This window comes from Entamoeba histolytica, genomic scaffold (genome assembly GCF_000208925.1).
Source record: "Entamoeba histolytica HM-1:IMSS scf_1104750519255 genomic scaffold, whole genome shotgun sequence".
NCBI classification, from domain to species: Eukaryota; Evosea; order Mastigamoebida; family Endamoebidae; genus Entamoeba; species Entamoeba histolytica.
The window spans coordinates 84,540-99,143 of record NW_001914872.1 but is presented as its reverse complement, the minus strand read 5'-3'; the positions used below and the strand labels follow the sequence as shown (position 1 = coordinate 99,143).

Here is a 14,604-nt window from a genome sequence, read left to right as displayed (position 1 = left end):
TAATAGAATTGAATTCTTTAATAAATTTAATCTATTATAGTATAGTCAACTTATTCTTAATTGTATTATTTTATTATGTTGATTGAAATACTTGTTAATGGTTTAAGTAATAGAATATAACTTTGTTTTATTTCTAATAATACATATTCATTCTCTGTCTTTCTAGTTATATTAATTTGCTTATCTAAAATAACATGAAAATACTTTAAAATAATGAATCATTCTATTTCAATAATTAAAGAGAAATGAACTATACTATCAATAATAAGAATTGAATTAGTATATCTAAAATTTCATAGTCTTGTTGTTCATTTAAATACTCAATTAACATGAACAAAAAAAATACAAGAAATAAATATTCGTTATATAAAACAATAAATAAACTCAAAAGAACTAAAAAAGAGAGTCATTGAGATAAAACATTATGGAAGAAGTTGATGATAAATACAATGACTTTGTTCAAAAGATGAGGAAACCATTTGAGTTTCAATATAAAGTTATTTCAGATCCAGGGAAATTATTTACAACACATAGAGATTTTAGAAGATGGCATCAAAAGATACCTATATTATGGACATACAAACCATTTTATGAGCCTCGTACTATTCACCTTCCAAGTATTAAAGAAGAACAAAAACGATATCAATCAAATAAAGTTGAAAATAATAAATATCAATGGTGGAATTTTATTCCATTAGCATATCTTAGACAATTCAAATATACATATAATATTTTCTTTTTAGTAACTATTATCACACAATTTATTCCAGCATGTAAAGTTGGATATCTTTTTCAACATGTAGTTCCATTAGTCTTTGTTTTAACAGTTGCAGTATTAAAAGAATTATTTGATGAAATTCATACAAGAATTCAAGATGGTAAAATTAATAATCAAATTTATACAAAACTTACAGATAAAGGAGAAATAAAAGTAAAGTCTAAAGATATTCAAGTTGGTGATATTATTTTAATGCATAAAAATGAAAGAGTACCAGCAGATATGATTGCTCTTCATACAACAGGAAAGAATGGATTATGTTTTGTTAAAACAACACAATTAGATGGAGAAACTGATTGGAAAATTAGAAAAACAGTTCCATTTACACAAAATATTGATAAACAAGATATTCCATTAAAACCAATGATTATTGATGTTGAAGCACCAAATACTGATATTAAAAAATTTGCAGGAAGAATAAGAGAAACAAATATTCCATTAACTCTTGATATTGAGAATGTAATGTGGAGTGGATTAACTGTTGCAGGAGAAGAAACTATTGGAGTAGTTGTTTATACTGGAAAAGAAACAAAAATAGAAATGTCTAAAGAAGAACCAGTTCATAAAATGGGAGTAACTGAAAGAGAATTAAATAGAGTAACAGGAATTTGTATATTATTATTATTTATTGTAGTTTTAGTTATGACAATATGTACAACAATTTATGGAAAATTTACATTTGTTACATTTATGAGATATGTTATTCTTGCTGCTCCAATGATTCCTATTTCATTAAGAATTAATTTAGAAATATCAAAAGTATTTTATTCATTATTAATTAATTATGATCCTAATATTCCTGGATGTTCTGTAAGAAACACTAATCTTCCTGAAGCACTTGGAAGAGTTGATCAATTATTTACAGATAAAACAGGAACATTAACTGTGAACGAAATGATTTTTAAGAAATTTACAATGGAAAATAAAAGAGAAATTAATTGTGAAGATATTGAAACTACAAAAATTCTTGTTGAAGATGAATTAAATTCTAATGAACTTATTTTTACTAATGAAGAATCAAATGAAAATCGTCTTATTCTTAAGGCTTTATTTGCTATGGCTATTTGTCATAATGTTACTCCAACAAAAAGTGGTGATGGTAATTTATATTATCAAGCATCATCTCCTGATGAAATTGCAATGGTTCAATTTGTTGAGAAAATTGGAATAATTTTAACTGAAAGAGATACTGAAGAAATGATATTAAATACTTCTAAAGGTGAAAGAAAAATAAAAATTTTAAGTCTTATTCCATTTTCAAGTGAAAGAAAAAGAATGGGTATTATAATAGAAGAAAATAATAAAAAAGTATTACTTATGAAAGGTGCTGAAAGTGTATTAAAAAGAATGTTACCAAATGAATGGTGTGTTGAAAAATCTACTGAACTTGCTCGTGAAGATATGAGAACATTAGTTTTTGCAATGAAAATTATTAATGATAATGAATATTCTCAATTTGAACATGAAATGAATGAAGCTAAAATGTCATTAACTTATCGTGATGAAAAAGTAAATAATGCTTTTAATCTTCTTGAGAAAAATTTAAATCTCATTGGTGTTACTGGAGTTGAAGATAGATTACAAGATAATGTTCCACAAACTATTGAAACCTTAAGAAGAGCTGATATTAAAATATGGATGTTAACTGGTGATAAAATTGAAACAGCCATTGGAATAGGACAAACTTCAACAATTATTCCACGAGACACTGAAATTATTACTATTACTGGTTCTATTGAAGAAGTTGCTACTATTATTAAAACAACAAACTCTATTGAAAAAGCAATTGTGATTGATGGAGAGGCATTACAACATTGTCTTGATTGTTTCCCACGTTCATTCTTTCTATTTTGTGATGTTTCAAAAGCTGTTATTTGTGCTCGTTGTTCACCTCAACAAAAAGCTGAAGTTGTTCTTGCAGCAAAAAAATTAGGCAGAAACACTTGTGCTGTTGGTGATGGTGGTAATGATGTTGGTATGATTAGAGAAGCTGATGTTGGTATTGGAGTTGAAGGAAAAGAAGGAAAACAAGCAGCATTAGCAGCTGACTTTTCAACACAACAATTTGGATATATTCCAGAGTTATTTTTATGGCATGGTAGAAATGCATATAAACGAACTTCTTTATTATCTCATATTATTATTCATAGAGGAATTATTATGACAACAATGCAATTATTATATTGTTCTATATTTAATTTTGCACCATTACCATTATATATTGGTTGGTATATGATTTTCTTTACTACTATGTTTAATCAATTACCTATTATTATGTTTATCACAGATTTTGATTTGTATAGATATTCTACTCGTAAATTCCCTGAAATTTATAAACAATTAAGAGAAAAAAGTGATTTAAGTATTAAAGTATTTTATCAATGGTTAACTACATCAATATATGAAGGTACAATGATCTTAATTATATCTTTATTATTAACTCATGAACAAAAAGAACTTGCAAATCTTTCATTTTTGGTTTTAAATATTATTTATCTTTTAGATTGTGCAAGTCAAGTTAAAACTTGGAATTGGTATTTATTATTTAGTTATGTTTTATCATTTATCCTCATTTTTTCAGTCTTTTATATTCTTCCTGATGATGTTCAAAATCTTAGTTATATTAGATCAGCTAAATTCTATCTTCATGTCTTTATTTGCTTATTAGCACCTCTAGCTCCAAGATTTATTTCTTATTTCTTTAATCTTCTTTGTCCTCCAAAAATTGCTAAATTGGAACGAAAATCAAACGTTAGTTTCACTTTAAATCCAAACCCATATATTACTCTTCAACAAAATTATCAAACCGTTGACTCTTCTTACTCTGCATTAAATTAATTCTTTGTTCTTTTAATTCTTTTTACTCTAAACCTCACTTAAATTTATTATAATTTTTTTTATAGACTTCTTTTTTCTAAATTAACTTTGATTTTAATATAATGTTTCATTAGAATTTTTGTTGGGAAAAATTATATTACAATCTAATCCCAATGAGAAACATTTTTTTTAATTTACTTTTTTAATTTATGCTTTTTCTTATTAATGAAGATTATTAACAAAGAATGAGAGTATAATGCTATATATCTTGCTTTGAATTAAGTACTGTTATTTTTAACATATTCTTGACTTAACATCATTTATATTCTCTCTTAGTTTGAGTTGAAATAATACCACTCATTCTGTAATTATTTCACTAACAAGGTGGTTCGTAATTTGAGACAACAAATGACAAACATTCTATATTTACAAAAGCACATTGTATAATATAATATAATTATTGTTTAATTAAATAACTATACTGAACATTTAAACCAACTTAAAGAGACTCAATATTTCAAATAAAAATGTTATTTTTTTGGAAGTTATTTTTAGTTCCGTCAGAAAATTTCCTATGTAGTAAGTTACAGACAGAGAATATTTCCAAAACGTCAATCACCTAAATCAAATATGGTTTTGGTTTGTTCTTAACATACTTTTTAAAACAATTTTTGTTTTTAATGGATTTATAACAATAACAAAAAAAAAATTAAAAATAATTAGGGTTTTAGAATATTTGAACTGAAAACAAAAATGAAAGAGATAATTGAACGAATAACATTAGGGAAGGGAAATGATGAAGATTATCAATTACTCAAACAAAATATTAAATCAGATATTATTGGATTTCAAAAAGAAGGAGGATTTGAAATGATAAGAAATAAAACTAATGATACAAAGATAAATAATACTGAAAAAATTCAAATAATTTCATTGTTAGAAGAGTTATGTAAAGGGTGTAATATTATTCAAAATTTAGAAATATATAAAGGAATAATTCCATTTAAATGGTTAAAAGAAGAAGAAAATGAAGAAATAATAATGAGTATATTAAACTGTGGGTATTTATTATTACAATTAGAAGACACAGTAATTTATTATAAAGAAAATGAAATATTAAAAGATATATATCAAATTAGTAATTATAAAAATGGGAAGTTATTATATAAAGTTATGGAATATTTAGAATTATATTGTTCTAAAGAAACAGAAATATATTTAGTTGAAATATTAGATAATAGAGGAGTAGATGTTTTAAAGAAAACATTAGACTATTATCTTTCAGAATCATCAGATGATTTAAAACAAAAATTAATAGAAAAGACATGGTTTGTTATTGATGTATTTACTTCAATACAAAATATTGCAGAAGGATTTATTAAATGTGGTATAATTCAAAAAGTAATTCAGTGTTATGATTCAATTAGTAATAAAACAATTCAAAAACAAATTTATTGGAAATTAATATCGTTGTCTTCTATTCTTCCTAATGAATTAATTCTTGAGTTATATACTCCAAAAGAAAATTGTATACCACTAACAACAGTTGAAGCAGATGATCCAGAAATGATTAAATTATACTTAACTACAATATTAAAAATATTTATTGCTGGAGATGAAATTGACCAACAAAAAAATCCATTTCTTCCTATTTTCTATCATCACCAATTTGTTTCTGTGTTAGAAAAATATATTCCTTCTGAAGATAAAGAAATATCAAAATTTGCATCTTATTTATTAACCTTATATTTTCTTGGAAATGATAAGAATTTAATTCAATAACTTATTTGTTTCTTATTTGTTTTAATTTTATTGAAGTCTTCTCAAAATTTGTTTATTTATTAACTCCCTAAAAACATTTACCCAAAATAATCTTTTATTTTAATTTATGAAAATAAATTTTAACTCTGATTCTTTTGTTTTTTTTTTCTTTTCTTTTTTATAAAGACCTTTATTTAGAAGTTAAACGCCATACCTAAAATTAGCTATTGTTTTTATTAATCCCGAAAAACAAGACATGAAAAGTCATGTCAAAAATAATTTTTGTTATGAATTTAATTTCCTTTTCATTTTAATTTATTTCTTATATTTAACTAATAAAGTTTTATCGAATAATGGAAAAAAATCCTTTTAAACGTTTTTATCGGGAAATCCAAAAAAAAAAAACATGAAAAAATATGAAAAAAGAAAACTGTGGAACGAAAAGAAAAATCAGAAATAACATTAAGTCATTAATTTTTATCCTTTCATAAGATTTCAAAAAGGAAATGATTTAATCTTAAAATTGTCATATTTTATTAATAATGGATGTACAAGTTGAGCACTTTCTCACTATGAGTGTTGGAGTTAATTTTGAAATCATTCAAACTAAAGACTTATTGGTTGGATCATTAAAATATGGTGAAGTTTCCTTAGTTTTTAGAAATGACTCTAGTTTTAAACAATTTACATTATTTAGTTTGTTTTACTTATTTTATTTATCTTTTCAAAAAGAGTATGAGATATTAATTTGAATATAGACATTTTTGCCTCTTCATTTCAAAATGAAAAGAAATGTAACCACGTTATTAAAAGACTTCAATCAATCAAACATGTTAGTTCTCTTCCACTCCTTCATATTGATACTGTTTATCAAACAGAACATCAAATTTTTATTCTCTGTAATGATTCTTTTTCTTTTGAAGACAGAATGAATAACAAGATTACTTCAGATGAAGCACGTTATTTCTTAGCAGATTTTCGTTATATTCTTCAAGCCATTACTATACTTCCTGCACATGTATCTTCTCAATCTTTAGTTTTCATGCAAGATTCTATTTCAACCTGTTTTAAGTCTCGTTGTGATAGTCCATCATCTCCTATTCCTCATTTATTACTTTCTCCATTGGCATTTGTCTTACCAATGACTATTCTTCCAAATATGAATATTACAAAAACTACTCCTTTTATTCTTTCATTAATAAATGACATTGTTTCTAAAGTGATTCCCCAAGATGAGTCAGATACTTATTTTATTGGTCAAGTTATGAAATTTATTCAAAATAAAGAGTTAGTTTCTCTTGAAGAGTTAAGTAACTCTGAATTTCTATTTCGGTGTTATGAGTTTCAACAATTACCCCATGGGTCTTTAGATAATTATACCCCTCTTGAGTTTATCGGTAATGGGGCTTTTGGGTTAGTTGTTAAAGTTGAACGTGATGGAGTTATATATGCTATGAAACAATCATCTAGGGCTGATATTCTTCAAAGAGAAGCCCGAGCAATGAAATTATTAAGTCATCCTAATTTGATGTCATTAGTAGATTATATTGAGTCTTCTGAGTCTTTTGTCTCTAGACTCGGAATTAAGGCTAACAGAAGTAAGATGTATTATTATCTTGTAATGGAATATTGTAACTTTGGTACCCTTGCTCAATATATAAACACCCATGATTTAAAAGAAGAAGATATTGTTTATTTTATTTCTCAAATTAATGATGGGTTAAAGTATTTATTATATAAAAAGATGATGGTTCATAGAGACATTAAATTAGATAACGTTTTATTAACAACTATTCCTGGATCAAAGGCAGAACTTCCATTTAATCTTCAAGTTAAATTAGCTGATTATGGGTTTTGTCGTGCTATTAACAGTGGGATAGAGCATGTTAAGGTTGGAACTCCTTTATACTTAGGTCCAGAGATTTACAATAATTCTAGTCCATCATTAAAGAGTGATTTATATTCTGTTGGTGTAATGCTTTTTAGAATGGTTTGTGGGTGTTTTCCTAATGAAATTAATACCTCACAAACTCTAAGAAATGAAAACCCTCATGTAGTATTTCCTCAAAAAGTTAACAACGACACTCATTTAAGTTTATTAAGGAATCTTATTTCACGTTTAATTCAAAAAGAATCTATAAGAATTGATTGGAATAGTTATTTCAATCATCCATTTTTTGTTCATTGTTAATGGTTTATTTATTTAATTGTACTATTAATTGCTTTATCCTTTTTATTTTTCATTTTGTTCGTTTTGGTACTTTAGTTAACTCTCTTTTTGAAGCACTGTTTCATTAACAAAAATAATCCTAATATTATCAATACATTTTTAATTCTTAATAACACCATGAGACTATTTGTAAGATGTAGTAATTTAATAAATAAAGAAATGTTTTTGTTAAGTTGTTTAGTCTAAGTAATTATAATATTTAGATTGGACAATTATTTAGTAAAGAATCAATGAAGTTATTTTTTTTTAATATTATATGAAATGTTTTAAATTGAATTATTATATTCATTAGTTGGTCTTTTGTTAAAGTATCAAGATATCAAGAAATTAAAAGTAAAAGACTTTATTCCAGAGTTTTTAAGATATTTTTTTACTACACATACTTTCTGATGTGAGAGTCTATTCAACTTTAGGAAATTAAAAAATATAAGTAGTAAAAGTCAATGAAATGAGATATGAAATTTGTAGAGAATTAATATATATTTTATTATTACAAACTTTTATTTTATGGTGTTAATTTGTAATGAACAAATGAATTTTTGGTTGTGTTATAAAAGAGAGTTGAATAAATTTTTTATAACAAAGCTTTGTTTATTTTTATGATTTATTCAATAATTATCAAAACAAAAGGAATATAAAATATATTTTATAAAAAGGAATATAGTTATTCTTCTATCATTTGATGCTCAAACAATTGGATTGTTTCTTTTAGCATTGGAGAAATAACCTCAATAACATTTTGAACGTATCCAAGAACAAAAGCATGTAAAATATCAGTAATAATAATTTGAGCTTGTGGACAACGTTGCATCATATCACGAGCAACATTCTCATTTCCATATACATCATTTTTACCATAAATTAGATGAAGTTTAGAATGAAAAGTATTTAAGAATTGAATAAAATCGTCAGGGTATTCTTTAATTTGAACACCTTCATCTTTACATAAAGAAAGCATTTGACCAGTCATTTGAGGGTCTAAATGATCTTTCAGTATTGGAATATATTGTTTTGGAACATCAGTAACTAAAGAAAAGAAGAAAGTTATTAAAGATAACGGTAAAAGTTGAAGTAAATGTGTTGAGAAAGCAAGACAAGTAATAATAAAAGGAGAGTATGTAATTATTTTATATAAAGTGCAAAAAGATTGTTTTAAATTAATAAGTGCAGGGAATAAACCATAATAACCAACAATTCGAGATTGATCTATTTGACGTAATGCTTGTAAAGTAATATAATTACCAATAGAATGACCTAAAATAATAAATTTAGTATTTGGATATTTCTGAAATATTTCATTGAAAAATTGAATTTTTAAATGAATTGCTTGATGAACTCCAAGTGAATGTTCTCCATTTTTACATAAAGAAACAATAATTGTTGGATAATTAAATAGTTCTATTAATGCACATGAAAATTCTTTATAAAATTCAATAATAGAAGGATTACCAGGTATAACAATAAATGCCAGTGGTGAGTCAATTTTTTCTGAACTAAATAAACAATGTTGATTACAAATAATATTATAAGTAAATTGAATATTCATATTCTCTACTTTAATAGAAAGATGAAATATTATATAATAAATTAATAGTTTTACTATAATTTTTATTTTAAATAATAAATTGTAATAATAAAATTATAATTAAAAATGAATTAATTTAAGAAAATTGAGCAAACTTTTTAATCCATAATGAATCTTCTTTAATTGCCCAAGATAAAACAGCAGTTGCTGTTTTCATCATTTTTACTTTGTTTTCTTGGAATTTACTAAAAGTGATAAAAGCATAATGAGTATTATTTTCTACAGTTACAATTATTTCATCATCAAATACAAACATTTCTTGTTTAAGTTTTTCTTTAGTAAGACCAATATATAAATTTTCATATATTCTAAATAATCTTTTTTGTTCTTTACGAGTTGTATGAATAGTGAATGGAGACATAAATACTTGATTATCATTTTTTGAATATACAACAAAATGAAGAATTTCATTTTTAATAATATATGGACAAACAGTTGGTGTTGGAGCTTCAATTTGATTCCAAAACTTAGATTGCTTAATTGTATGTTTAAATGTTTTATAACATTTAGTTAAATAATTCATTGATGTAGGTTGAGTAGCAACTAAAACAATAGAAAATGATGTTGTAATATATTTTACAAAGACATGAATTTGTGCTTTTTCATTAAAATCATTTAAGCATAATGGCATCCAAGAAATAGTCTTTCTAGATGAAATAGAACGTACAAATGAAATTAAAACTTGTGAATCCATTGGGGTAAGATTAGCACTTCTTTTACCTAATACTACTATTTTACTATTTAAAATTAAAGCAGAAAATAAAATACAATCATTATTTGCTTTAAATAATTCAATATTTGTTTGTGACACAATTGTTTGAATATTTTCAGTTAAATAATTTCTTATTGTTGTAGGAAATTGTTCAATATCAAATGCATTAAATAATAGTCCTGATGACATATTACCATGACTTATAGCACATTTCATTTGATTATATGTTCCTCCAATAACATTTCTAAAATCTGTTCCATATGATTTATCAAAGATACTTTGAATTGATGGAAATGGAATTATACTACAAATAGTACAAAATAAAAATTGTAATTGTTTTATTATTATTTCTGGTTGTTCTTTTGTATTAGAAACACAACAAAATTGTAATGGTCCTTTATTTAAGAAAACATATAAATGTTCATTACTTCTTACATATTTTAATTCATCATTATTGTCATTTACAACACTTGTTATAGCTAATAATGTTGCCATAAATGGTGCTAATTCAATATCATTCCCATATCGTGAAAATGCAGGTTTTCCTGCTAATGTATAAACAAACATATGTTTATGATGTAAAAACCATTCAGGGCAACTTGGGTCTTCTACCATATGATGGGCCCAATTCTCTGCATAACTTTCATTGAAAGCTATTGGAGATAATGGAGTGGTACTTCTTCGAGAAGACATTTTCTTTTTTTTTTCTTTTTAAGTTTCTTTTTCATTTTTTCTTTTTAACATATTATTTGGTCATTTATAACATTTATGATTATTAAGTATTTCTTTTAAGGGTGTATTTATTCGTATTACAATGTCTTATTTTCCTTATCTAAAATAACACTAAAATAATTTGTCTTTTGTGGTGAATAAAAGTACTATAACCTTCTTTTTTTTTCATACGTTGTTTTAAAAAAGTTGTTGTTTGATATTCACTCAAAAACTCATTTTGTACACAAGTTTTTAATACTTTATGAGAAAGTAATATATTAGATAATAAATATTTTTAATGAAGTTGTAGATTAAATATGATAATGCATTAAAAATAGTTTTCAATTCCAAATCATTACTCTTGTTAATAATTTTTGTTTTATCAACAATTAGGATATTAATGGCTTTCTTATTATTATTATTTATTAAGTACTGGAAATAATTATATATATTTAAAATAGTATTGTGTATATTTCTTTTTGTACAATTAGAATTAGATAAATTAATTAGAATATAAATAATTAAAGACTCTTATTGGTGATACTAATAAAATATTTTTAAACTATTTTATTTTTTATTTTTTTTTTCATGAAGGTATAGTGAAAAGATATATAAATGTTATTGTCATTATCAATGTTGTCTAGTGTTGATTAATAAATATATTGTTAGACTTTAATTTAAAGAACAAAAATGATATTTTGTCAATTATTTTTAGAAACTCTGTATGCCAGAATAAACAAGCTCAATTCATATCAATTCAATTTATTTTTATTCATCCAAAATATTTCTTATCAAGAAACAAAGGATTTTTATCTAGATTATTGACAGTTTATTTTGGTAAAAATAAGAAAATTAATAACAGAATAATACAATTATGATAAACAACCAAGATAAATAGTCAAAACTATAAAGAAGTTGATAAAAATTGATTTAATAAATAAGTATGTTATTCTAAATAAACGAGAAGACAAATCTTTTGATAATTAAATAACATCAAAAAACAAATTATTTTTATAAAAAGAAAAAGAAATAACAAAAGAGTAAAATTAAATAAATTATTTTGTTGTTATGTTAGAGTAATTTTTGATATAAAATTCAAAGAAGAAAACAAAATAGAAAGAGAATAAAAATAAAGAGATGAAAGATGAAATTAACACCAAGTTATCATTCTAATGATGATGGTTTGTTTGTTTTTAATAACTAAATGAACAAAAAACACATTTTAAAATTTCATTTAATAATACTCTACTTTATTTCCTGAGTGAACTTGTTTTATAATAAGAATAACAGACCATACTCCACAGCCAATCACAAAAAGCCCATACAACCCAGCAGCTACACCAAGATTGATTCTTAAAAGAAGAAAATCAAAATCATCTTTTAACATCTTTCCTTTTTTTACAGTATAACTATCAGCAAAAATACAAAGAATAACTAAGAAAATAGCTCCCCAAATAGAGAGCATTGTACAAAACAAACTACCTAAAAACATTAATACATAAAAAAGTTTTTAATAATAACAATACATTTAACAATATTTAATAAAAATAAAAATGTATTAAATAAAACCAAACATTTAAGATTTGGAATATACTTTTTAAGAGCATTTTTATTGCAACTCATTGAAAGATGTTAGTAATGAATGTTTTTTTTTTCAATTTTTCATTAAATTTCATTTTTGTATAAAATAATAAATGAATTTACTATTTATATAGTTTTTGTCTTTGTTTCATAAACTTTTCTTTTTTTTATGTAAAAAAAATTTAAATAATAACAAAAAAGAATTCAAATAATTGTTAATTTATTCATTCAACAATTAGAAATGATGAATGTAGATAAAAATTGTTATATTTAATACACAATTAGATAATTTAAATGGGTAAAAAACTGAATTTATTTGAATGTAATTTAAATGGTCATATAAATGATAATTACATGATGTATCTGTTATTAAATAAAAATCATGTTGGTTTGTTTTTTGAAGAATTTTAATAAATTCATTTAATAATTGTTTCCCAATTCCTTTTTTACGATATTCTTTATTTACAATAAATAATACAACTTCATTTTGAATTGATTTATTTGATTTTTGGTTTATTTTTTCTGCTTCTTCATAATATTTTTCAATTGAATTAATAAGAATAGAGCTTTCAGGATAACAATGAAATTGTTTCTTTAATTCTTTAACTTTTTGTTCCAAAATATTATTTTTTTTAAATATGGATTGATCTCTTCCCATTAAAAATCCTATTACTTTCTCATTTTCTTCAGCAACTATACAATAATTTGAATGTAAATAACAATATGAACAATATTCTTCACAATAACTATCTACAAGATATTCAGGAAGATATTTATCAGTTTCCCATGCTTGACAAACCATTTCTTTTATGAATTTCCAATCTTTTTGATTCATTAAACGATATTTAACTTCCATTACAAAAAAGAATAGAAATAAAAAAAAACTAGAATTAAATTATTATATAATTTAAAAATAAAAAGTAGTTAATTAAGTATTAATAGAATTTTCATCTATTCTTCCTAGCTCAGGGGAGACTAATCCCATCCCTGAGCTTATTAAAAAAGAGTAATCTCTTTGTTGAACCTATCATTTAGGTTTGTCTTGCAAAATGAGGAAAGCACTTCTTTGCTTTATTTTTCTTATTAAGGTTTTTTCAAACTTCTTCTGCTTATTTCTTCTTTTTAAGCCTTTGTTTGTTTTCTGCCTTAATTTTCAGGAATTTCATTTTTCTTATTTTATGAATGGGAGAAGGAATCATTTTATTACTACTGTATTACTTTGACTAATCTTCTTTTTAGTCTTACTTTGACTATATTTCTTTTAGTCTTACTTTGACTATATTTCTTTTAGTCTTACTTTGACTAATCTTCTTTTAGTCATACCCACACTTCAGTAGATTCTTATATTACATCCACGTAATATTCTACTGTATTCTCTTGCTGCACCCTTTGCAGCATTCCCTAATACATTCCTAATTCAAAGGCACCGTCATAACCAGATAATAACTGGGAGAGTCGAAGAATGAATTTGTACTAGGGTTTGTGTGTGGTGTTTCAGACGTGCCACCTTCGATCTTATTTATTATATAATTTAAAAAAAAAATAAAAAGAAAAAGAAAAAACTAAAATTAAATAATTAAAATTTATTAATGGAATTATTTGAATTTTTTCAATTAATCAATGATTTATTAATAATGAAACCTAATATTACTTTTCAAGGTTGTAAAGTGGTTTCAATGGACTTTTTTATTGACATTCAACATCGACTAAGAATTGCAAAACAAATGTGTATTGATGGAAAACCTCTAAGTTCAATTCAACAAGTAATTCATACTTCAATACCTCTCATTCAATCTTCACAAATAAAATCAATAGGTAAAGTATATTCTCCAACATTAATTAACTCACAAGTTATATTAGACTTTGATGTTATTATTATTGATCAATTATATCAATCTACATTACAAAAATTAAATAATCAATTTAACTTTACTTCTCTTCCTGAAGTCTTTATTAAAAAAAATAATAACACATTAACAATAATTAAAGAATATCCTATTGTCACAGTTTTTATTAAAGGACTTTCAAGTAGTGTTGAAACAATTCAAGTTACTACTTTTCCAAATGAATTAATGAAAGATTTTAAAAAAAAAGTATTAGACTTAATAAAAATAAAAATTGATGAATATCAATTAACTTGGTCTTCAAAAGATAATAAAGTATTTATTAATGAGAATTCTTTTGTTCCAAATGAATTATATCTTTCATTAATACCAAAATTTACTTCATTTTCAACACCTTTTACTTCAACATCATTTTCATTATCTTTCTTTTAATTAATAGTTTTTTTAATAATTTGTTTTTTAATTTAAAATAATAAAATATAAAAATACAAATAAAAAGAATAACAAAAAAAAATTAAAGTAAAAAATAAAAAATTGATGTTATAAAATTTTTGTAATTATTAACTTAAAATAATAAAAACTTTA

At 23.8% G+C, this 14,604-nt stretch overlaps 7 protein-coding genes across 7 annotated transcripts, besides 1 other annotated feature; 4 read left to right on the top strand and 3 right to left on the bottom strand.

Moving 5' to 3' along the window:
* Positions 1–424: 424 nt before the first annotated feature.
* EHI_197300 (phospholipid-transporting ATPase IIA, putative) lies at positions 425–3,616 on the top strand (the record flags this gene model as incomplete). The annotated part of the gene is made up of 1 exon (XM_001913430.1): positions 425–3,616. One exon carries the CDS (start codon positions 425–427, stop codon positions 3,614–3,616), a length of 3,192 nt encoding a protein of 1,063 aa, XP_001913465.1.
* Positions 3,617–4,348: 732 nt separating this feature from the next.
* EHI_197290 (uncharacterized protein) lies at positions 4,349–5,377 on the top strand (the record flags this gene model as incomplete). The annotated part of the gene is made up of 1 exon (XM_648896.1): positions 4,349–5,377. One exon carries the CDS (start codon positions 4,349–4,351, stop codon positions 5,375–5,377), a length of 1,029 nt encoding a protein of 342 aa, XP_653988.1.
* A 551-nt stretch (positions 5,378–5,928) lies between these two features.
* Positions 5,929–7,547, top strand: EHI_197280 (protein kinase domain containing protein; the record flags this gene model as incomplete). The annotated part of the gene is made up of 2 exons (XM_648895.1): positions 5,929–6,052; positions 6,115–7,547. 2 exons carry the CDS (start codon positions 5,929–5,931, stop codon positions 7,545–7,547), a joined length of 1,557 nt encoding a protein of 518 aa, XP_653987.1.
* Positions 7,548–8,250: 703 nt separating this feature from the next.
* On the bottom strand, positions 8,251–9,132 carry EHI_197270 (uncharacterized protein; the record flags this gene model as incomplete). Its single annotated transcript, XM_648894.2, has 1 exon — positions 8,251–9,132. The coding sequence occupies one exon, from the start codon at positions 9,130–9,132 to the stop codon at positions 8,251–8,253; it is 882 nt and encodes a 293-aa protein (XP_653986.1).
* A 115-nt stretch (positions 9,133–9,247) lies between these two features.
* On the bottom strand, positions 9,248–10,576 carry EHI_197260 (Sand family protein; the record flags this gene model as incomplete). Its single annotated transcript, XM_648893.1, has 1 exon — positions 9,248–10,576. The coding sequence occupies one exon, from the start codon at positions 10,574–10,576 to the stop codon at positions 9,248–9,250; it is 1,329 nt and encodes a 442-aa protein (XP_653985.1).
* A 1,834-nt stretch (positions 10,577–12,410) lies between these two features.
* On the bottom strand, positions 12,411–13,031 carry EHI_197250 (acetyltransferase, GNAT family; the record flags this gene model as incomplete). The annotated part of the gene is made up of 1 exon (XM_648891.1): positions 12,411–13,031. The coding sequence occupies one exon, from the start codon at positions 13,029–13,031 to the stop codon at positions 12,411–12,413; it is 621 nt and encodes a 206-aa protein (XP_653983.1).
* A 57-nt stretch (positions 13,032–13,088) lies between these two features.
* Positions 13,089–13,688: a repeat region.
* A 76-nt stretch (positions 13,689–13,764) lies between these two features.
* EHI_197240 (uncharacterized protein) lies at positions 13,765–14,451 on the top strand (the record flags this gene model as incomplete). Its single annotated transcript, XM_648890.1, has 1 exon — positions 13,765–14,451. One exon carries the CDS (start codon positions 13,765–13,767, stop codon positions 14,449–14,451), a length of 687 nt encoding a protein of 228 aa, XP_653982.1.
* Between the last annotated feature and the right edge of the window lie 153 nt (positions 14,452–14,604).